Genomic DNA, 24,305 nt, shown 5'->3' on the forward strand with positions numbered 1-24,305 from the left:
TGGATTGCACTGTCTGAAAGGGTGGTGGAAGCATATTCAATAGTAACATTTAAAGAGAATTGGATAAATACTTGAAGGGAAAAAAATTACAGAGCTATGGGGAACGAGCAGGGGAGTGGGACCAATTGGTTAGCTCTACCAAAGAGCCAGCACAAGCATGATGGGCTGAATGGCCTCCTTCTGTGCTGTATCATTCTATGATTCTATGATTCTAAGAGATAATGCATAATTTATTATACGGTAACTTCATCAATCGAAATATGCATAAGAATTTGACACCCAGCACCAGCAGCATGAACAGATGTCCAAGACACACCCTGTCCATATAAAATGCAGAAGATTGGCAACTAATTGGTTAATATAATGTATGTGGGCTCATTCAATGCCTCAGTGTAGAAATACACCACTCAGTGACTAGCTGAGCCACACAGAGCAGGTAAGCCCCAGGTTCCACAACTGGCTGTGCTGATTTAACTGGTTGGCAGTGTTTTGACCTTAGCACTAGTCAGCCTCAGCGCTACAGTTGTCCTCAGTGCTATAATTGCCCTCAATGTTACAAGTGGCCTCGAAGCTACAGGAGACCTGAGAGCTCAATTGCCCCTAGAATTACAATTTCTCAGAGCTACAATTGGCCTTACTGCTGCAAGTTGCCTCAGTACTACAAGTGGCCTTACCCTGGATTTAGGAGAAGAAAAATCAACTGGTTTCTTTCTTTGTTCATAATAGTGATTCCCCAGTTGGAAGTGCAACTGAGGTGTTTAAAAGCGAGACAGATACTTACTTGACAAGTAAGAATATTCAAGGACAGGAAAAAAGGACAGAAAGTTGTGATTAAAAATAGTGATACATTGGGAGGACATGCTGAATGGACTAAATGGCCGACTCCTGATTCTATTTTCCGATGATGATGAAATTTCATTAAACACATTAGCAACCTTAAAAACGGATGCCTCTGCTACATGAGACACAGAAATATGAGATGAAAAATAATTAAAATATTTTATTTATGGGCCTCGAAATTGGACCGCATAATTGTGCCCATTTTTTAGGTGCCACGTGGCCTACTAAGGCCCCAAAATGGCAGGCAGGAAGCAGGCGCCAACCACCATATTGGGCGAGGACAAACAAGGGACATCCTTTACCCACGCCTGAAGCAGACTAGGCCCATTGCAAATGTGAATAAGAGGCCTACGCCTGCTTAAGGTCCCCGCTCCAACATTGGTTAGCTTTGAGACAGCCAGCGCCATCGCAGGCTGCACTCAGGGAAATCAGCCCTGGGGAGCGCCTGACAACCTTGAACGTAAGTAACTTACTTGAATGTGGAGCCGGGAGCAGCAGGATTTACACCAAATCGGGAGAGGTGTAAAGAGGCTGCCAATTCACTATCACCCATTATTCGCCCGGCAATATAAGTTAAAATAACCCCCTGTAGGAATTGCCGAATTCCTACGAATAATTGAGATCGACACAGGAGAACAATGAAACAGGTCTTTACTCAACGGAGATGCCACGAGGACTGCCTGGGCAGTCACGTGGTTTGCGACGTGACGTCATTGCGTTTGCCCGCGTTTTCCCGCGCTCTTAAAGGGGCCACGCCCCGTACATGTAAACTCTATATACAAAACCCAGTAATGCCTAACAAAATGGTACAGGCTTAGGCTGGTTTTAGAACATCGTTAAAGAGAATTATGTACAGTTAGCCAGAGTCATTCAGTGGTTCTGCCACATGCACCCCCTCAGAATTCGCTTTAACGGACAAACTCAAACGGTGAGGGGGTCTGACGAGCCTGTCAGAACAACTCCTGTACTCTCGAGGCGGAGGCTGCAGGGCGGCCGGCGGTCTGGCGGGCGGTCGCACTTGGTCTGCCGTAACGACGATGGGTGGCCGACCCTGTCTCAGCGGTTGTGCTGTCTCGACGGGGCGGTCGAGGTCCAAATCTGCTGGCTTTAAGCGATCGACCGAAATGTGGTCCGGTTTACCACCGACATCTACCGTGAAGGTTTTGTCCCCTGCTTCCAACATGCGAAAGGGACCGGTATATGGGGTCTTGAGTGGATCCCTATGTGCGTCATGGCGAATAAAAACGTACTCAGCCTTGTGAAGCTCCGTGGGAACGTGTGACCTCTGCAGCCCGTGGAGCGAAGTGGGCACCGGTGCGAAACATCTGGCCGCCTCTTGGTGACTAGCAAGCTGGGCAGAAGCGGACCATGGCTCCGTCGATATTGGTAGGAAGTCCCCTGGGACCCGCAGCGGCTGACCGTACGTGAGTTCCGCAGATGAAGAGTGAAGGTTTTCTTTGGGGGCCGTGCGAAGGCCCAACAGGACCCACGGTAGCTTGTCTGCTCATCCAGCGTCCTGGAGGCTGGCCCTCAGGGCGGCTTGCATTGAGCAGTGGAAGCGTTCGCAGAGGCCATTTGCCTGTGGGTGGTAGGCTGTGGTGCGGTGTAATTTGACACCGAGTCCTTGGGCCACTGCATTCCAGAGTTCGGAGGAAAACTGCGGTCCCCTGTCCGACAAAATATCTGCAGGCACTCCGAAACGGGCGATCCAGGAGGAAATGAATGCCCTGGCCACGTCCGCCGAAGTAGTGGATGACAGGGGAACCGCCTCTGGCCATCTGGTGGTGCGGTCAACCATGGTCAGGATGTGTGAAAAACCATGGGAGGGTGGGAGTGGTCCTACCAGGTCCACGTTGACATGGTCAAAACGTCGCTCCGGAACTGTGAAGGCGGCCAACGGAGCTTTGATGTGGCGCTGTACCTTAGCCTTTTGGCAGACCACGCAGGTGTTGGCCCAGTCGCGGAAATCTTTGTGCATGCCATGCCATACAAATTTCGCGGACATCAGTTTCTGAGAGGCCTTCATTCCAGGGTGTGACAACCCATGTATGGCGTCAAACACTTTGTGGCGCCAGACAACCGGCACGACAGGGCAAGGATCCTGTATGGAGACGTCACACAACAGCATGGTACCTGCCGAATGGAACTTGACGTCGGCCAACTGGAGGCCAGTGATGGCCGTTCTGGAAGTTTGGACTTCCGGGTCTGAGGCTTGGTCCGCTGCCATGAGGGCGTAGTCGATGCCCAAATGAACCGTATTGGCGATCGCGCGGGAGAGGCAGTCTGCCACCAGGTTGTCCTTACCGGCCACGTGCCGTATATCCATGGTGAATTCGGATATGTAGGTCAGTTGACGCTGCTGTCGGGCTGACCATGGTTCGGCGGCCTTGGACATTGCAAAGGTCAGCGGTTTATGGTCCACAAAGGCGGTGAAAGGATGTCCTTCCAGAAGGAACCGAAAATGGCGGATGGCCAGAAAAAGGGCGAGCAACTCCCGGTCGAACGTGCTGTATGCTCTCTCGTTCTGCCGTAGTTGACGGCTGAAGAATGCCAACGGCTGCCACGTCCCGTTCACCCACTGCTGTTGCACGGCACCGACTGCGTAGTCCGACGCGTTGGTGGTGAGGGCGATGGTAGCACCTGGCAGCGGGTGCGCCAGCATAGTCGCGTTGGCTAAGGCGCTTTTGGTGTCGGCGAACGCTCGGGCCATGTCGTCCGTCCAGTCTACCGGGTTCTTGCCAGTCTTGCCCTTGAGGGCCTTGTACAGGGGTCGCATGAGTAGTGCCGCCTTAGGCACGAAACGGTGGTAAAAATTTACCATGCCTAGGAATTCCTGCAGGGCCTTTATGTTCTGCGGGCGTGGAAAGGATGTCACCGCCTCTACCTTCGAAGGTAAAGGAACCGCTCCCTCTGAGGTGATGCGATGCCCCAGGAAGTCAATTTGGTGCAGGCCAAACTGACACTTGGCTGGGTTGATAATCAGGCCGTGTTGGCTGAGGCGTCGAAAAAGGGTGGGTAGGTGACAGGTATGTTCTTCCTTGGTAGGACTGGCAATTAGAATATCATCCAGGTAGACGAAGAGGAACTTGAGGTCCCGCAGTACGGAGTCCATCAGGCGTTGGAAAGCCTGGGCGGCGTTCTTTAACCCAAACGGCATCCGTAAAAACTCGAAGAGGCCGAATGGGGCGATGACTGCGGTCTTCTGGACATCCTGTGGATGAACTGGGACCTGGTGGTAGCCTCGGACGAGGTCGACTTTTGAGAAAACTGTGTTCCCTGCCAAATGGGCAGAGAAATCCTGGATATGGGGAATCGGGTACCGATCAGGAGTGGTGGCGTCGTTTAGTCGTCGGTAGTCGCCGCATGGCCGCCATCCGCCGCCAGGCTTCGGGACGATATGGAGGGGTGAAGACTATAAAGTATGTGTCTATACTTAATCCAATAATGAAGAGACAGCTTGGAAGATTCAACGTAGGTCTTTACTTAATACCAGCAGGCGGGAACTGAGGGGAAATCAGTACCCACAGTACTATTTATACCCCTATGGCCAGGGGTGGTACTACGGTATCACTACGCCCTACAAAGTAGTGCTGCCCTGGCCATAGGTTTAAAGCAACATACATATTACATACACAACATTCCTCCCCTTTTAATTAAAACGTACCCGTGCAATTAAGTCAATGGATGCCCCATAACTAGGGCTAATAACATTTGGTAACACAATCTACATAACAGATTTACATCAAGAGTTGTCTACTTATATATATATATAAGCAGAAACAGGTTATAGATTCAGTCTCTGAGGAGGCCTCCTGTCTCGACTAGGATAATGTCTTTCTCTAGTCGGTCTCGGTGTAGGCGGCGGTACTTCCGTCACCCCTTCATCGCTGGACTCGTCGGTGTCTGATGGCACATCCTGTGCCGTGGAGGTCACTGGAGTGCTGAACTCCTCGCAATCCTGAGACCTCTGTAACGACGAGCTGGGCCGTGATTCCGCTGTAACAATGTGCTGAGACGTTTGAGGTAGTGAATCAGTTGGGTTTCTGGACTCCACAAGTTGATCAGCATGTCGTCTGATTATGCCTTCCCCTGTCTCAACTGTGTACATCAAGGGTCCCTGGCGGGCCTTTATCGTACCAGCCCGCCACTTTTCCTTCCTATAATCACGGGCCAACACTTGCTGCCCCACCTCGAAGCTCTGTGTCTGTCTGTCAGGAGCCCTACGAAATACTCAGTTTTCCACATCTCTCCGAATGTTTGGTTTGAGCAATTCAAGGCGAGACCTTAACCTTCTATTAAAGAACATGACAGCGGGGGCCTGGTTGGTCACCGTATGTGCAGCATTACGGTATGCGAATAGGAAGTTGTCCACCTTGTGTTGTAGTGGCAACCTTTCCTCTCCCATCGCCTTGATGGCCTTTTTAAAAGTCTGTACAAATCGCTCTGCCAGCCCATTTGTAGCCGGATGATATGGTGCGGACGTATAATGTCGCACTCCATTCCTTTTTAGGAATGCTTGAAATTCTTCTGCCACAAATTGTGGCCCATTGTCCGAACAGACTTGCTCGGGCACCCCGTTTCGGGCAAAAATGGTCCTTAAGACTGCGACCGTCTTTTCGGCTGTCGTTGATGACATCTTTATGACCTCCGGCCATTTTGAATGGGCGTCCACTACAATAAGGAACATCGCATCCATGAAGGGGCCAGCGAAGTCCACGTGGATCCTTTGTCACGGCGTTGAGGGCCACTCCCACGGATGTAGTGGGGCTTGTGCTGGTACGTTCTGTACCATCTGGCATCCTTGGCACGCTTTTGCTACTTCCTCAATGTCCCTGTCAATGCCGGGCCACCAGACGTAGGCTCTGGCGAGGCTTTTCATTTTGACACCCCCCAGATGACCTTCGTGTAAGTCCTGCAACACTTTATGTTGTAATTTTTGAGGGACCACTACCCTGGCTCCGCACATCAATGTGCCCCGGCAGACGGACAACTGGTCCTTCCTTGCCGAAAATGCCGGCAATGATGCGTCACCCTGCGCTGGCCAGCCTTTCACGGTTAATTTGTAAACCCTTGCCAATGTCGGGTCGTTCCGTGTTTCCCGCTCGATACATTGGCTGGTGATGGGCAAGTGTTCCATAACAGCCGTATGATATATTTCCACGGGGTCCTGTACTATCTCTTCGATCTCGGTAGGCAAGGGTAGCCGCGACAGGCCATCCGCATTGCTATGCTGTTTGGTACCCTTATATTCGATAAGGTACTGGTGTGCTCCTAAGAACAGTGACCATCTCTGTAGCCTTTGGGCCGTCATCAGGGGCACCCCTTTTGTTGGATTGAATATCGACACCAACGGTTGATGATCCGTCAGTAGTGTGAAACGTTGCCCATGCAGGTAGTGGTGGAATTTTTTTACACCCCACACCAGACTGAGGGCCTCCCTGTCGATTTGCGCATAGTTTCTTTCGGCTGTAGTTAATGACCTTGAGGCAAATGCTATTGGCCTCTCCGTCCCGTTGGGAAATTTGTGTGACAACACTGCCCCTATACCGTACGGGGAGGCGTCACATGCCAACCTCATTGGCATTTTTGGGTCAAAGTGTGCGAGCACTTCCTTTGATGTGATGAGTTGTTTACCCTTTTTAAAAGCAGCCTCACATGCTTCGTCCCAATTCCAGGAGACTCCCTTTTGCAGCAATGAATTTAGTGGATGTAAAATGGACGATAAGTTGGGGAGGAACTTATGGTAATAGTTTATAAGGCCTAAGAATGATTGTAACTGAGATACATTCTCAGGGGGCGGGGCCTTCACTACTGCCTCGATCTTTTCCGGGGACTTGTGCAGGCCTTCCTTATCTATAATGTGACCACAGTATGAGATACGTTCCTGGAAAAACTCACATTTCTGCTTGTTCGCTCTGAGTCCGTATTGTTGTAACCGCAGAAGTACTCGCTCCAGGTTAGCGAGGTGGTCGTTATCCGTTTGTCCTGTCACCAGGATGTCATCCAGGTAGCATTGCGTTCCTGGAATGCCCTGTAGGACCTGTTCCATGGTCCTCTGCCATATTGCCGGGGCGGACGCCACACCAAATACCAGGCGATTGTACTGGTACAATCCCTTGTGTGTGTTAATCGTTAGGAGCTTTTTCGAGTCCTGCTCCACCTCCATCTGTAAATAAGCTTGACAAAGGTCAATCTTCGTAAAGTGTCTACCCCCAGCTAACAATGCGAATATGTCTTCTATCCACGGCAGTGGATACTGTACCGTGTGCAGGACTGGGTTAATAGTTATCTTAAAATCCCCGCAAATGCGAACCTTCTTTGGTTCCCCCGGTGTGTTATTTGCAGATTTCTTTATAACTGGGACGATGGGCGTGGCCCACTCGCTCCACTCAATCTTTGTAAGGACACCTGCACTCTCTAAGGCGTCCAGTTCTGCTTCCACCGCTGGCCGAATGGCATAAGGCACCGGTCTGGCCTTACAAAACTTGGGGTTTGCGTCTTGAGCAATAGTTATTTTTGCTCTAATGTCCTTTAAGGTCCCCAGCCCTTGTTGGAACACCTCTGGCGTTTTTGTCAATAGTTTCGACAGCTTGCTTGTCATGGTTGCATCATCCGTGGTGGTCTCTACTTTTAACTCGTGTATCGACTTCCAGTTGAAGTTGATTTTTCTTATCCATTCCCTACCCAAAAGTGGTGGTCCACCGTTTGGTAGGACGTATAAATAAAGTCCTGGCACTTTTCTGCCGTTGTATTTAACTGTTACTTGCATTTTTCCCTTCAGGTAAACTTTTTGTCCCATATATGTTTTTAATTTAATTTCCGTATCCTTTAAGGGAATGCTTTTGAACAGCCTGTTATAATCTTGTTCATTAATTACTGATAGGGCTGAACCCGTGTCCAGCTCCATATTAACTTCGACGCCTGCTACCGTCATTTTAACCCACATTGTGCTGTGGTCCTCCGTTTTGTCTACACCATATAACTTGAGACATCCTAGACCTTTAGGCTCTGCTTTTGTGCCTTCCTGTGACTCGTCTGAGCTACTGTCAGACATCTTATGTATTTTTGTCCTTGTCTTGGTACTGCTCGGATTGCCCCCACGATTGGGTTTCGTACCAGACCGGCAAACTTTCGCTATGTGCCCCTTTTTCCCACACTGCCGGCATATTTTATCACGAAACCAACAATTACTTTGGTCGTGGGTGGTTTTGCCACAACGGTAGCATTTACCTTTGTGAAATGTCACCTCATGGGTGTCATAGCCGGTTGTGTTTTGTCGTATTTGAGCCGCACCCTGTGCTGCTGCTTCGTGGGCCCGATGCAATTTCAATCGCCTGATCTAGGCTGAGCTGTTTCTTGGCTAGCAACCGTTTACGTGTATTCTCATTTAACATGCCACAGACAAATCTGTCTCTGATCGCGTCCGTCAATATGGCTCCAAACTGGCAATGTTTGGACAACCTTCTGAGCTCAGCTAAATATGCTGCCTGCGACTCATCATTCCTTTGGTCGCGTCTGTAGAAGCGGTACCTTTCCGCTATAAATGGTGGCTTAGGGTTTAAATGTTCCCTTAACGTATCAACAATTTGGGCGTACGTTTTGTCCGCTGGCTTTTCTGGAGTAAGAAGATTCCTCAGCAGCCCGTATGTTTTTGCCCCCATAAAATTTAATAAGGTTGCTACCTTTTGGTCATCTTCCACCTTGTTTACTATGCAATAAAGTTCATGCCTTTCGATATAGGCCTCCCATTCTTCTGTGTCCTCCACAAATGGTGCCAACCACCCTTCTTTAGACATTTTAACTGCTGAAGAGAAAAAACTTTGAAGAGAAAAAACTTTTCCCCTTTTGTCCACTAGATGGCGTGCCAGTCCTCGTGGTTCCGTTTGTTCCCCAGATCGCTTTCCCCTTTGTCCACTAGATGGCGCTTTTTTTTGTATTTTAAACTGCTGGAGGAAAAGAAAAACTTTTCCCTTTTGTCCACTAGATGGCGTGCTAGTCCTCGTGGCTCCGTTTATTCCCCAGCTCGCCTGCCCGTTCCTTGCAGCACCCGTTCCCCGGGAAGGATTTCAGTTACCTGGCCCTGGGTGGACTTTTGCCCCATGGCTGGAGCGCCCCTCTCTGTTGCTGCTGCTCCTCTCGTACCTGGGGTGCTGGGCGATTTCCTTTGGTCGCCGCTGGGCTCTGCATCTCTCGTACGTGGAGTGCTGGTCGATTTCCTTTGGTCGCCGCTGAACTCTGCGCCTCTCGTACCTGGAGTGCTGGGCGATTTCCTTTGGTCGACGCTGGAGTCTGTTCCTCCGAACCTGGAGTGCTGGGCGATTTCCTTTGGTTGCCGCTGGACCCTGCAGGCTGGCTGGTAAGAAGCGTCTCTCCTTCTCTCTCCGTACTGCTGCCGTTGCTTTGTTGCACCGTGTACTGGTGAGTTCGAACCTTACTTGTCGCCAGTATAAAGTATGTGTCTATACTTAATCCAGTAATGAAGAGACAGCTTGGAAGATTCAACGTAGGTCTTTACTTAATACCAGCAGGCGGGAACTGAGGGGAAATCAGTACCCACAGTACTATTTATACCCCTATGGCCAGGGGTGGTACTACGGTATCACTACGCCCTACAAAGTAGTGCTGCCCTGGCCATAGGTTTAAAGCAACATACATATTACATACACAACAAAGACCAGGGACTATTCGACTGGTGAATAATCCCTAACCATTCCATGGTGGCGAACTCCGCCTTTGCGACCGCCAGCTTACCAGGTTCCAGGCGCCGGGCCCACACGTAGACCGGGGGGCCGTTGGTGGTCATGTGGTGTTCCACACCATGTTTCGTGGCTGTGGAGGAGAACGTGGGTCTTGTCAGGTCGGGGAATTCGCTGAGCAGGCGAGCGAACTCATCAGGAGTCGGGAGCGCACAGGAGACGGTGCGTGACGTAGTGTTACTGCGGTAACACGGAAGAGAATTAAAAGTGGCCGCGTTGATCAGCCACCGGTTCCGAACATCGACCAGGAGGCTGTTGGCGCACAGGAAATCCGCGCCGAGGAGGGGCTGGGAAACTTTGGCCGTAACAAACTCCCAGGGAAAACGTTGCCCCCCAAGGCACAACTCTACTCGCCGTCTGCCGAAGATCCGAATTGTGCCGCCATTGGCCGTTTCAAGGGCGGGGCCGTGATTCCCCGTCTGCACATCGAGGGTGGACGCGGGTAAAATGCTGCACTGCGCTCCGGTGTTGCACAGAAAACGACGACCGGAGAGGGTATCGGTGATGAAGAGCAATTTTCCCGCCTTGCCGATGGCCATCACGGCCGCGGGGTGCCCGTTAGACCCGTTCCTCGGTGGCCGCAGTGTCAGATGATGCTGATTTTTTTGGGGGGGAAAACTGCAGGGAGGGCAGCAACGCTTAGCCTTCGCGCTGAACTGTGCACGGTAGAAACACAGCCCAGCTGGGGCGGCGTCTGTGGGGGATGGGTGCCTCATGGCGCCGCAGTACTGCCGAGTTACAGCGAAAATTTTGTCAGCCTCTGCCGCGAGTGTTGTGCAGTCTTCAGCTTCAGATCTGGCCAAGGCAGTTTGTACCTGTTCAGGCAGTTGGCTGAGGAAAATTTCACGGAATAGGAAACATTCCCGTTCTGAGCCCAGGAGTGTGAGCATTTGGCAGAAAACAGAAAATGCTGGAAATACTCAGCAGGTTAGGCAGCATCTGTGGAGGGAGAGTTAACATTTCACGTCAATGATTTTTCATCAGAAAACTGGTAAGCTACTTCAAATTCAACTGATTTTTTTCTGAAAATTGAACTGACCTTACATGAAAAAGGACATACTCTTTCTCCTTTTGACCCCCCTTCTTTCTTCCAACCCCAGTCTCTCTGTCTTTCTCTTTCTAATGTTTTCGAACACAAAACAAAGACTACAACAAGTGTGTAATCACCACACAGTCTTTTTTCTCTTACACAACCTCTCTTCACTAAAAAAAACCACTCTGTAAATTTAACCTCAGCTCAGACTGCACAATCCAAATTCAGCTCACAGCACCACACCTCTGGGCAGAAGTAACAGGCCCACCCAGGCCTTTGGGAGAGGCTGATAACGTCAAGCAAAAACATTAATGAAGATATTAAAAGACACAATGGAAAAATTAATCATGTTGTGAAATATATAATTTTTAAATTTGTTTTTTATGGTTAAGTCCTTATTTCAGAAATTAGAAATTTATTTACTGAGGAAAAAATGGTGCTTTTCAGAAAGCATTGTGAGAGAATTGTACCTGGCCTGGGAGTATTTGATGGGGCAGCATAAAGAGAGTTCTATTTTGTATTTAACTTGTGCCGGACCTGACCTCCATGGCTTAATGCTGACACTGGGTATCTGAAATTAAGTGTTCTATTTTCCCGCAGTAACATTTTTCAACTTAATTGTTGAATCCGTGATTCTTAAAGTATGATGTTTTCCAATAACTAGACGGAGGCTGTAAATTAACTATCAACAGGTGTTTACTGGAGGAGGGTAGTCTAAAGACTAACAGTACAGAGACATGCTCAAGGCTTATATACAGGTGTGGTCACTGCCGGTACTACAGTATACAGGAGCTGTAAAAGTAGTTCTCTCTTAAAGGTACATACACTACAATTCCTCCCATTTTAGATTAACAGTACACATAACATTCAAATAACAGTTAACACTTTAACATGCACATTAAACTGAAATAGTCCATTTATAGATTCAGTCTTTGGGGCGGCTTCCTGATCCTTTCTGGATAGCGCCTTTCCTGAGGTTCTTGTTCTTGGTGCGGAGGCGATTCTGGCCCCTTTTCGTCGGTTAGTTCATCAGGTTCCGCTGCTACTGTTTCTGAGGTAGATGCTACCGATATGTCAGGTTCATCCCCAGGTACGCGAGACATGGGGTTGACTCGTTCCTGTGACGCTAGGATCTGGTCGACGTGGCGTCTCACAATGTTCTCCCCGACATCCACTGTGTACATTAGTGGCCCCTGCCGTGTGCATATCATTCCGGGTTGCCATTTCTCTGTTTGGTAGTCGTGGGCCAAGACTGGTTGTCCTACCTTGAAGCTCCTTGTCGGCTTCTCATTGATGTGCTGGAATTGCTTATCCTCAACATTTCTTCGCACATTTGGTCTGAGCAAATCCAGACGAGATCTCAACCTTCGGTTAAAGAACATCATGGCCGGGGTCTGGTTGGTAACTGCATGTGTCGCATTTCTGTAGGCTAACAGGAAATTGTCCACCTTATGCTGTAGTGGAATTTCATCATCGCACATGGCCCTTATCGTCTTTTTAAAGGTTTGTACGAACCTCTCAGCCAATCCATTTGTGGCTGGATGATACGGGGCGGATGTGTAATGCCTTACCCCATTCCTTCTCATAAATTTCTGAAACTCTTCGGACACAAACTGTGGTCCGTTATCAGAGCAAATCTGCTCTGGCAAGCCGTTCCTGGCAAATATGGTCCGTAGGACTGCAATCGTTTTCTCTGTAGTGGTTGAGGACATTTTGATCACCTCAGGCCATTTCGAGTGCGCATCCACTGCTATTAAGAACATTGAGTCCATGAATGGACCAGCAAAATCAATATGCACCCGTTGCCATGGAGAGGAGGGCCACTCCCATGGGTGTAGAGGGGCATGTGGTGGTGCATTTTGGACCTTCTGGCATCCTGAGCAGCTCTTTGTTAGGTTCTCGATTTGTTGATCGATCCCCAGCCACCACACATAAGCCCTAGCAAGGCTTTTCATTTTCACCCCTCCCAGATGGCCTTAGTGAAGCTCATTGAGCACTCTCTCCCTTAACTTGGGTGGAATTACCACTCGGGATCCACACATCACTGTCCCCTGGCATACTGACAGCTGTTCTCTTCTGGATGAGAATGCTGGCAACAGTGACTCGCCATGTGTTGGCCATCCCTTCACCGTCAAATCATATACCCGAGACAGTGTCGGATCATTGCAGGTCTCCTTCTCTGTATCCGCGTTAGTTACTGGCAATCGTTCAATTATCGACGAATAAAATATTTCGATAGGGTCCACTGCTGGTGCTTCCTCCACAGTAGGCAGTGGCAGGCGTGATAGCCCATCAGCGTTTCCATGCTGTTTCGTGCCCTTATACTCTATTTCATATTGGTTCGCCCCTAGAAAAAGGGACCATCTTTGTAGCCGTTGCGCAGTCATCACCGGAACGCCCTTCTTTGGATTAAAGATGGAGACAAGTGGTTGGTGGTCAGTCAGCAAGGTGAACTTCTGCCCATGCAGATAGTGGTTGAATTATTTTACTCCCCATAATGGGCTGAGGGCCTCCCTGTCGATCTGGGCGTAGTTGCGCTCGGCTGAGGTTAGTGACCGAGACGCAAAGGCTACTGGCCTCTCCAACCCGTCTGGGAATTTGTGCGACAGCACCGCTCCAATACCATAGGGTGATGCATCACATGCCAACCGAATTGGTAGTGCTGGGTTGAAATGGGCCAACACCTCTTTTGATGTGATCAATTCTTTGCACTTCTGGAAAGCTCGTTTACATTTGTCATTCCACTTCCATGGTACCCCCGTTTGCAGTAGGGTGTTCAGTGGGTGTAATACTGTAGACAAATTTGGTAAGAACTTATGGTAGTAGTTCACCAGCCCGAGGAACGACCTCAGTTGTGACACATTTTCCGGTGCTGGAGCCTTGACTACTGCCTCAATCTTTTCAGGGGACTTATGTAACCCCTCTTCATCAATAATGTGGCCACAATACGAGATCTGCTTCTGGAAAAACTCGCACTTGTGGCAATTAGCTCGTAGCCCATATTCCTTTAATCTAGTGAGCACCTTCTCCAGGTTGGCGAGGTGATCACTGTCATTTTCACCCATGACCAGGGTGTCGTCCAAATAACACTGGGTCCCTGGAATCCGTTGCAGGACTTGATCCATTGCCCTTTACCAAATAGCCGGAGCCGATGCTACCCCGAACACCAGCCGGTTGTATTGGTAGAGACCTTTTTGAGTGTTGATCGTGAGGTATTGTTTCGAGGCTTCTTCTACCTCCATTTGCAGGTACGCCTGGGCCAGATCAATTTTGGTGAAGCGTTTCCCTCCAGATAGCGAGGCGAAAATATCCTCAATCCGTGGAAGTGGATATTGTACCGTGTGAAGGACTGGGTTCACTGTCATCTTAAAATCCCCACAGATGCGGACCTTCTTTGGTTCCCCAGGCGTATTACTCAACGACCTCTTCATTACAGGAACGATGGGTGTAGCCCACTCGCTCCAGTCTACTTTGGACCGTACTCCTGAACATTCCAACCCTTCCAGCTCTGCTTCGACGGCTGGTCGGATCGCATAAGGCACCGGTCTGGCCTTAAAAAACGTTGGGCTTGCATTTTCCTCTATTTTAATCGTCGCTGTTATGCGTTTTAGTGTTCCGAGTCCCTCCTGGAACACTTCTTGTGCGTCAGTTAGCATTTTTGACAGTCATCCAGGTGTGACGTCGTCATCCTTTTTGGCCTCAACCTTCAGTGCCTGTATGGAATGCCAATCTAATTGTATCTTCCGGATCCATTCACATCCTAGTAGTGGTGGTCCGCCATCTGGCAATACATATAGGTCCATTTTGGGTATTTCCTGGCCTTTGTATATCACGTTCACCCTTATTTTTCCTTTGGGGTAGACTTTTTGCCCCGTGTACGTCTTCAAGACAATCTCTGTAGCTTTCAAGGGTATATGTGAAAATAGCCACTTGTAGTCCCTTTGGTTTATGACTGTTAGGGCTGATCCTGTGTCCAATTCCATTTTCACTTGGACCCCGTCTATCTTGAGTGTGACCCAGATAGTCTGGTGATCCTCCATTTTGATTACCTTATGTAGTTTCAGACAACCCAGCTCCTTGCTTCCGGAGTCTGTGTCACTTTTCTGTTCGTCTGAACTACTGTCCATCACCTTATGTACCTTTTTGTACTTCTCCTGTGGAGATTTCTTGCAGCTGGTTTTCTTCCCTGACCTGCAGACTCTTGCTATGTGTCCTGCTTTTCCACACTGTCTGCACACTTGGTCCTTGAACCAACAATCCTTCTGGTCGTGTGTTGTTCTGCCGCAGCGATAACACTTCCCTGCTCCATATGACATTTCATTGGTGCCATATTCTTGCGGTCTCCGTTGTATCTCTGCAGCGCCCCGTGCGGCTGCTTCGTGTGATACTGCCATGCTGAAAGCCTTGTCCAGCGTAAGATCCTTTTCTGGTAGAAGCCGTTTCTGGGTTCCTTCACTTTGAAGCCCACACACAAACTTGTCCCTTAACGTATCTGCTAGTCCCAATCCAAACTGGCAGTGTTTTGATAGCTTGCGCAGTTCCGTTAAGTACTCAGCATTACTTTCATCTTTATGCTGGTTCCTTTTGTGGAACTTAAATCTTTCTGCTATCAGCAGCGGTGTGGGGTTTAAGTGGTCCTGTAGGATTTCCACTATGCTTTCGAAATTCTTATCCACTGGCTTCTCTGGGGTTATTAGGTTTCGCAGTAAGCCATAAGTTTTTGCACCCATGGAATTCAACAAAACCAGTGCTTTCCTAGCGTCTGGCACTTCATTCGCCTTGCAGTACACCTCAATGCGTTCCACATATGTCGCCCAATCTTCGACTTCATTATCGAACGCAGTGATACTACCACTCTTCGGCATCCCTGGGTGTGATTAAACTGTCTAAAATGGCGTCTCCCGCGCTCTCCCTTCTTCTCCGCGGCTCAATGGCGTCTCCCACGCTTCCTTTCTTTCCCCCACGGACGCTTTTCAGCCCTTGAGCCCTGGCTGTGCTCTGCGCATTCTCCTGTGCGCCTCTCTCGTTCCCGCCGCTCGGTCCTGAACCCGGCTGCTGCTTTATCCTCTCTCTCTTTTTGTTTTCCGTCGACGCCGCTCGGTTTTCAACCCCCGGCTGCGCCCTGTGCGCTTCACCCTCTCTCTTACCCCGTCGACGCTGCTCGGCCTTTTCTGTGCCGTTGGTCGGCTCCAGCCGCCGCTGTCCGGGAAGGGTCTGCGTTGTACCTGTTGCCAGTCTGTTGCTGGATCGTCGTGGCTGGAGAACCAAGCCCAGCTCTCAACAGCCTCCCCTGCGATGTTCACTCTCTGCCAGATGACTGGGCGGTTGCTCGTGGTCGACGCCCGTGCTTCTGGCCTCGACTTTCTTCCACCGTCCTCCCGGAGCGAATCCTTGAAAGGAAATGCAGAGTTGCAGGTAGATTCGAATCGACCTCGTCGCCACTGTTGAATCCGTGATTCTTAAAGTATGATGTTTTCCAATAACTAGACGGAGGCTGTAAATTAACAATCAACAGGTGTTTACTGGAGGAGGGTAATCTAAAGACTAACAGTACAGAGGCATGCTCAAGGCTTATATACAGGTGTGGTCACTGCTGGTACTACAGTATACAGGAGCTGCAAAAGTAGTTCTCTCTTAAAGGTACAGACACTACATTAATGAGTATTTAGAAATCACAATATGGAGGTTTATCCTTTACTAATACAACTACAACTTACATTTATATAGCACATTTAACATAGAAAATAAATGTCCCAACGTGTTTCACAAAGGCTTAATCAGAATAAAATAGATGCTGAGGCCAAGAAGAAGATATTAGGAGGGATGATCAATAGCTTGGTCAAACAGATGGGATTTAAGTACGGTCTTAAAGGAGGAGGGGAAGGTTGACAGGCAGAAAGGTTTAGGGAGGTAATTCCTGAGTGTAGGGCCTAGACAGCTGAAGGTATGCCCACCAATGGTGAGGCAAAGGGAGGGGGAAGGGATGCATGAGGCCAGAGTCAGAGGAACAGAAAGTTCGAGGACATTATAGGGCTGGAGGAGGTTACAGAGATATGGAGAGATTAGGTTATGAAGAGATTTAAACACAAGGATGTTCATTTTAAATTTAAGGCTTTGGGGGGACCAGAAGCCAATGTGGGTCATCGAGGATAGGGGTGATGGTAAGGGATAGGATAACGGCAGCAGAGTTTTGGTTGAACTGAAGTTTATAAAGGGTGAAAGATGGGAGGCTGGCAGGAGGGCATTGGAATAGTCAAGTCTGGAGGTGACAAACACATGGATGAGGGTTCTGGCAGCAGATGGGCTAAAGCAGGGGTGGAGGTGTGCGATGTTACAGAAATGGAAGTAGACAGTCTATGTGATGCAGAGGATATGGAGTTGGGAGCTCAGCTCAGGGTTGAAGGGGATGCTGAGGTTGCGAACAGTCTGGTGCAGCCTAAGACAGTGGCCGGGGAAGAGGATGGAATCGGTGGCCAGGATATGGAATTTGTGCTGTGGGCTGAAGACAATGGGTTCAGTCTTCCCAATGATTAGCTGGAGGAAATTTTGGCTCATCCAAGACTGCTGTCAGAGAAGCAGTCTGACAACACAGAGGCAGCGGAGGGGTTGAGAGGGGTGTTGGGTCGAGCTGTTGTCAGCGTACATGTGGAAACTGAGGAAGAAGTGGGGGCCTTGGGGCACTCCAGGGGCACCGGTGTGGGGATGGGAAGAGAAGCCATTGTTGGGGATGCTCTGGCTGTGATCCCATAGGTAAGAGTGGAACCAATCAAGGGTAGTTCCACGCAGCCTATCATTATAATTTTTTTTAAAGTCTCCGTAATATTTCCAGGGGTAGAATTGCTGGGGCGATGCCCAGCATTTTCCTATTTTGTGTCGCACGGTGAGTGGGTGCAGGGACAGTACAGCTTTAAGAGCTCTGCCTCCTCCTGCTCGATCCCGGAAGGAACCTTGGGCTTCGGCAGAAACCAGGATCTTGATGATTGCTTTATCCGGTGCGGCGAGCCGAGTCGGACAATAAGAGTGGTGGAAGATGGGGAGCAGAGAGGATGAATACGATTATTTGTTCAAAGGTGAGATTTTAATATCAGTAGAGCCCGCTGTAAACCCATTCATAAAACCTTTTGACTCGGGGCTGGGGGAATGGTTCCGGCTCCGGCCGCCCCTCGGATGCTTTACCGTTAATACTTTCTATGTCAGTGAGACTGTCTGGCGCAGATGACAGGTAAAGAGCCGGGGCTGCCGCCGGGGCCGAGCTGCGCCCCCGAATGTGTTTGATGAGCAGGGCGATTGTGAAAGAAAGATGCAAGTCAGCGGCCTCCTCTCTGCGGCTGGTTTTGCAAAACCTCTATTTTTGAGACCTTTTTTTAAAAAAAAAGCAATTTTTCATCACTTGATCCTTTTGTTATTTTTTTATATAAATATAAAAGGGTCTGGGTTTAAATTGACACAACATATCAGCCGGTGATACCTTGAGGAGCAGGGGGTGGGGTTTGGTACTGACAGCTTCCTTCCTGCCCTTACTGGATTAAGACAAGGATTTTTGTTCCAAAAGGATTCGGCTCTAAAGAAGAATTCAATTTGAAATAACTCCATTCCTTTTGCTGGTTGTTTTCATGTATCAGTTTGTAAACCGATACATCTGTTAACATGTCCGCAATTGTGATGCCAATGTAGACTTGTCTCACTTTCTATTTACAAGCCTGCTGCCAGATAGGTTAACCCAGGGGTGTAAGAGAAGGACCCTTGTGATCTGAACTTGATATTGTGTGCTCACAAACCGGGTTTGGTCATGTGCTTCTCCACGTTCCAAAGGTGAACTGAGAAATACTCAGTCAGACGAGGCCAGATGCGAATTATCAAACTGCTTTATTTCACCAAACAGCAAGTAAACCTGCAAATCAAAGCGAATCCCACTTCACTCCATCTTGCTTTGAAAAAATGAGAAGAAAATAATAAACCCCGTGGGCTTGACTTATTTGTTTTTGTCATTTTACTTTTTATTTATAGACCAACTTCTAATTGCAAAGTCTGACCTCCTGTATTTCAGTTTCTAGTTCCAGGCCCAAGGCCTACATCTGAGTCTCTTTAAAACCTGACTGCCTATATGTTCCTTATTCTTATTCCCAGTGTTGCTGATTTTGTCCCCATTCATTATTTTGCCAATAGGGAAAAAAAAACGATACCATCTCTCTTTGCCCTCTTGGGCTTAAAAAAACTGCTCTTATTGGGCCATCCTGGTTAATGGTCCTGAGATGATTCAATTGACCTTCATGGGTTCAATTTCAAATAGACGGTGATCTGTGACATGCGCAAACTGTCTCGTCTGGCTTTAATATAATCTTCTATGCCTGTGGCCTTAAAACAAAATTAATTGCGCAGGTTTTTTTTAATATGCAACATTTAAGCATAAATTATTCCCCAAATCCTTTCTGTTAAGAAAAATAATCACAAGTCCCAAAATGTGACAGTGACCCTTAACCTGTGTACCGAACTAATGAAACTGAATACATTGTAACCCTTTCTGCTTGTCTGTATGTGTAAATAAAAAGGGGAAGCAAACTGGAAGCCTGCTATTAAAACACAAAAATGCTGGAAATACATGCTAGGTATGTCAGCATCTGAAAACAGAAAAGGTAGCTTAACATTTGGGGTGTACACTCTTTGTCAGCCATGGCTCAGGGGGTAGCACACTCGCCTCTGAGTCAGAAGGTTGTGGGTTTGAGACTTGAGCTCAAAAATCCAGGCTGACACTCCAGTGCAGTGCTGAGGGAGTGCTGCACTGTCGGATGAGACGTCTGCTCTCTCAGGTAGACGTAAAAGATCCCATGGCACTATTTCGAAGAAGAGCAGGGGAGTTATACCTGGTGTCCTGGCCAATATTTATCCCTCAATCAACATAACAAAAACAGATTATCTGGTCATTATCACATTGCTGTTTGTGGGAGCTTGCTGTGTGCAAATTGGCTGCCACGTTTCCTACATTACAACAGTGACTCCACTTCAAAAGTACTTAATTGACTGTAAAGCGCTTTGAGACGTCTGGTGGTCATGAAAGGCACTATATAAATGCAAGTCTTTTTATAAGAGGCTGGATTTGCACTACAACTGCAGCACTGGCGTGAAGTGGAATCTGGGCCCAATCTGACTCCAGAGCAAAATGGAGTGAGAGTCCTGCAGGAAGAGCCCTGAATCTGGGTCTACCTTCAAGTCAAAGCAGTGCTTGTCTATATTTCTCTGCAAAAGTAGAACAGGAGTGAACGCACAACTGTGTTCTAAGCTACTTTGTAACAACTTGGTTTCACTTGAAGTTTCAATTGGAAAAGAAAATCATGCATGGTGTAAAACGAGCTGCCGATTTGCTCTCGCCCGTTTTTTGCCCAGCGATAAATGTTAAAATTATCCCCCAGTATTTTTTAACCTAAGGTTACTGTCATATTAGTAAATTAACCATGGTGTTACCCATAGTCAGCTGATAATCTAAGTTTTATACAACTCGTCAATCTCCTGTGGTGCTGAACACAGGGAAGTCAGCAGAGAGTGCTGTGAGTTTGGGTAAGTGTGAGAGTTCTTTAATTGTTATTTCTCTTTAAATCATTCTTGATAAGATTACTTAAGCAGTTTAAGTAAAGGGGAAAAGTTAAATATTTGGGATTCTGTTGGTTTAAGAAGAGTAAAACAAGGTAACACTGCAGTAGGAGTAAATTGACACAGCAGGCAGTGGAAACCAGTTTTCTAACCAATCAGCAGGGGTGACTCATTTGGCTGTAAACAAACAAACAGTATAAAAAGACCAGTCCTAGTGCGAGTCATCAAAGAGTGCTGTGAGTTTGGGTAAGTGTGAGTTTGGGTAAGTGTGAGTTTGGGTAGGTGGGGTGTTAGGTGCTCTTTTCAAACTTTAACTCTGTGGGTTGTAGTTAATAAGGCCTTTCTGGTGCAGAGTGACTGTTGGTATACCATTTAACTGGTGTAACTAGAGGGATTGATTTAATTTAAATCCAATTAATTAAAGGGGATACTAGCATCTAAAATCGGGCAGAGGGTGTCCATAACTAACAATAAAAAATTTAATTAATTACATAGAATGGAGCAGGTGATGTGTTACTGTTGCGAGATGTGGGAGCCGGTGAACCCCATTGAGGCTCACGGTGATTACGTCTGTGACAAGTGTCTGCTGCTACAGGAACTCCAGCTCCGTGTTGATGAGCTGGAGTCTGAGCTTCAGACACTGCGACACATCAGGGAGGGGGAGAAGTACCTGGACTCCGTGTATCAGGAGGTGGTCACATCTATGAAGTTAATTAATTCAGATGTAGCCCATGGTCAGGGACAGGACGGTGTGACTACGAGTGAGGCAGGTACGGGGATCCAGGAGGTAGAGCTGGAGGAGCCGCAGCCCTTGCTCTTGTCCAACAGGTTCGAGGTTCTTACTCCCTGTGGGGACAGGAGCAGGGACTGCAGGGAGGATGAGCAACCTGGCCACAGCACCGTGGAACGGGGGGCCATTCAAGAGGGGGGAGTAAATAGAAATGTTGTAGTGGTAGGGGATAGTATTATTAGGGGGATAGATAGAGTTCTCTGCAGCCGAGAGTGAGAGTCCCGAAGGCTGTGTTGCCTACCCGGTGCCAGGGTTAAGGACATCTCCTCTGGGCTGGAAAGAAACTTGCAGTGGGAGGGGGTGGATCCAGTTGTTGTGGTCCATGTTGGTACAAACGACGTAGATAGGACTAGGAAGCCGGTTCTGTTAAAGGAGTATGAGCAGCTAGGGGTCAAATTAAAAAACAGAACCTCAAGGGTAATAATCTCTGGATTATTACCTGAGCCACGAGCAAATTTGGCTAGGACAAATAAAATGAGAGAGTTAAATGCGTGGCTCAAAGACTGGTGTGGGAGAAATGGGTTTTGCTTCCTGGGACACTGGCACCAGTACTGGGGCAGGAGGGAGCTGTTCCTTTGGGACGGGCTTCACTTGGCCAGTGCTGGGACTAGAGTCCTGGTGGATCATATAACTAGGGCTGTAGAGAGGGCTTTAAACTAACTATTGGGTAGGAGGTTCCTAGAGAGCAAATAATACAAATGACAAGAGAGAAGGTCATAGACTTAGGTAGCAGTGGGGAAATTAAAAACCAGAGCGTGTCAGGAAGGGGCAGAAGGTATGGAGTAAAAGGTAAAGTAATAAAAAGGGCAAAAGCAGGAACTAAGTGTCACAAAACATATTTGAAAGTTCTCTATCTGAATGCACGTAGCATTCGTAACAAAATAGACGAGTTAATGGCACAAATAACTACATACGGGTATGATCTTGTGGCCATTACAGAAACATGGCTGCAGGGTGACAATGCCTGGGAATTAAACATACCAGGTTATTTAACGATCAGGAAGGACAGGCAGGAAGGAAGGGGAGGTGGGGTGGCTATGTTAATAAAGGAAGGAATCACTGTAATACAGAGAAATGATATTGGGTCAAAAGATCAGGATAATGAAACAGTTTGGGTGGAGGTAAGGAATAATAAGGGGAAAAAAACATTAGTGGGCGTAGTCTATAGGCCTCCGAACAGTTGCAACTCTGTTGGACGGAGTATCAATCAGGAAATAGTTGAGGCTTGTAATAAGGGAACATCTATAATTATGGGGGATTTTAACTATCATATTAATTGGACAAATCAAATTGGGCAGGGCTGCCTTGAGGATGAGTTCATTGAGTGTATTAGGGATGGGTTTCTTGAGCAGTATGTAACTGAACCGACCAGGGGGCAAGCAACCTTAGATCTGGTCCTGTGTAACGAGACAGGATTAATTAAAAATGTCCTAGTAAAGGATCCCCTTGGAATGAGTGACCATAACATGGTTGAATTCCATATTCAATTAGAGGGTGAGAAGGTTGGATCTCAAACAAGCTTGAATAAAGGAGACTATGAAGGTATGAGAGCGGAATTGAGTAGAGTGGATTGGGAAAATAGATTAAAGGGTAAGACGATACATGATCAGTGGTGTACATTTAAGGAGTTATTTTACAACTTCCAAAAAATATATATTCCACTGAGAAGAAAAGGGTGTAAAAGAAAAGACAGCCATCCGTGGCTAAGTAAAGAAATTAAGGATAGTATTCAACTAAAAACAAGGGCATATAAGGTAGCCAAATCTAGTGGGAGGATAGAGGATTGGGAAAACTTTAAAAGACAGCAAAAAATAACAAAAAGATTGATTAAGAAAGGGAAGATAGATTATGAAAGTAAATTAGCAAAAAATATAAAAACAGATAGTAAGAGTTTTTATAGTTATATAAAAAGAAAAAGGGTGGCTAAAGTAAATGTTGGTCCCTTAGAGGATGAGACCGGGAAATTAATGGTGGGAAATATGGAGATGCAAAAACACTGAATGAATATTTTGTATCAGTCTTTACAGTAGAGGACACTAAGAATATCCCAACACTGGACAAACAGGGGGCTATAGGGGGGGAGGAGCTAAACACGATCAAAATCACTAAGGAAGTGGTACTCGGTAAAATAATGGGACTCAAGGCGGATAAATCCCCTGGACCTGATGGCTTACATCCTAGGGTCTTGAGGGAAGTGGCGGTAGGGATTGTGGATGCATTGGTAATAATTTTCCAAAACTCCCTGGACTCAGCAAAGGTCCCGGCAGACTGGAAAACTGCTAATGTAACACCCTTATTTAAAAAGGGCAGTAGACAGAAGGCTGGAAACTATAGACCGGTTAGCCTAACATCTGTGGTAGGTAAAATTTTGGAGTCCATTATTAAGGAGACAGTAACAGGACATTTGGATAATCATAATTTAATAGGACAAAGTCAGCATGGTTTTATGAAGGGGAAGTCATGTTTGACAAATTTGCTGGAGTTCTTTGAGGAAGTAACATATAGGGTGGATAAAGGGGAACCAGTGGACGTAGTGTATTTAGACTTCCAAAAGGCATTTGACAAGGTGCCACACAAAAGATTATTGCTTAAGATAAAAAATCACGGGATTGGGGGTAATATTCTGGCATGGATAGAGGATTGGCTATCTAACAGAAGGCAGAGAGTTGGGATAAATGGTTCATTCTCGGACTGGCAATCAGTAACTAGTGGTGTTCCGCAGGGGTCAGTGCTGGGTCCCCAACTCTTTACAATCTATATTAACGATTTGGAGGAGGGGACCGAGTGTAACATATCAAAGTTTGCAGATGATACTAAGATGGGAGGGAAAGTAGTGAGTGAGGAGGACATAAAAAACCTGCAAGAGGACATAGACAGGCTAAGTAAGTGGGCAGAGATTTGGCAGATGGAATACAATACTGGAAAGTGTGAGGTTATGCACTTTGGCAGGAAAAATCGTAGAGCAAGTTATTATCTTAATGACAAGAAACTGGAAAGTACTGAAGTACAAAGGGATCTGGGGGTCCTGGTGCACGAAACTCAAAAGGTTAGTATGCAGGTGCAGCAAGTGATTAAGAAGGCCAATGGAATGTTGGCTTTCATTGCTAGGGGGATAGAATATAAAAATAGGGAGGTATTGCTTCAGTTGTACAAGGTATTGGTGAGACCGCACCTGGAATACTGCATACAGTTTTGGTGTCCATACTAAAGAAAAGACATACTTGCTCTCGAGTCAGTACAAAGAAGGTTCACTCGGTTAATCCCGGGGATGAGGGGATGGACATATGAGGAGAGGTTGAGT

The 24,305-nt window shown here is 47.5% G+C and overlaps 1 protein-coding gene across 1 annotated transcript in view; it reads left to right on the top strand.

Moving 5' to 3' along the window:
* Nucleotides 1-17,365: 17,365 nt before the first annotated feature.
* The window catches only part of LOC147108251 (ras-related protein Rab-11B-like), a 35,816-nt gene continuing 28,876 nt past the window's right edge, over nucleotides 17,366-24,305 (top strand). Inside the window, exon 1 of the mRNA XM_086004796.1 lies at nucleotides 17,366-17,699. Within this exon, the coding sequence (XP_085860922.1) occupies nucleotides 17,660-17,699 (40 nt within the window). The 5' untranslated portion in view covers nucleotides 17,366-17,659. The remainder of the gene's footprint in view (nucleotides 17,700-24,305) is intronic.

Source organism: Somniosus microcephalus, chromosome 13, assembly GCF_052327205.1.
Source record: "Somniosus microcephalus isolate GS21.2 chromosome 13, FLI_Smic_1.0, whole genome shotgun sequence".
NCBI lineage: Eukaryota > Metazoa > Chordata > Chondrichthyes > Squaliformes > Somniosidae > Somniosus > Somniosus microcephalus.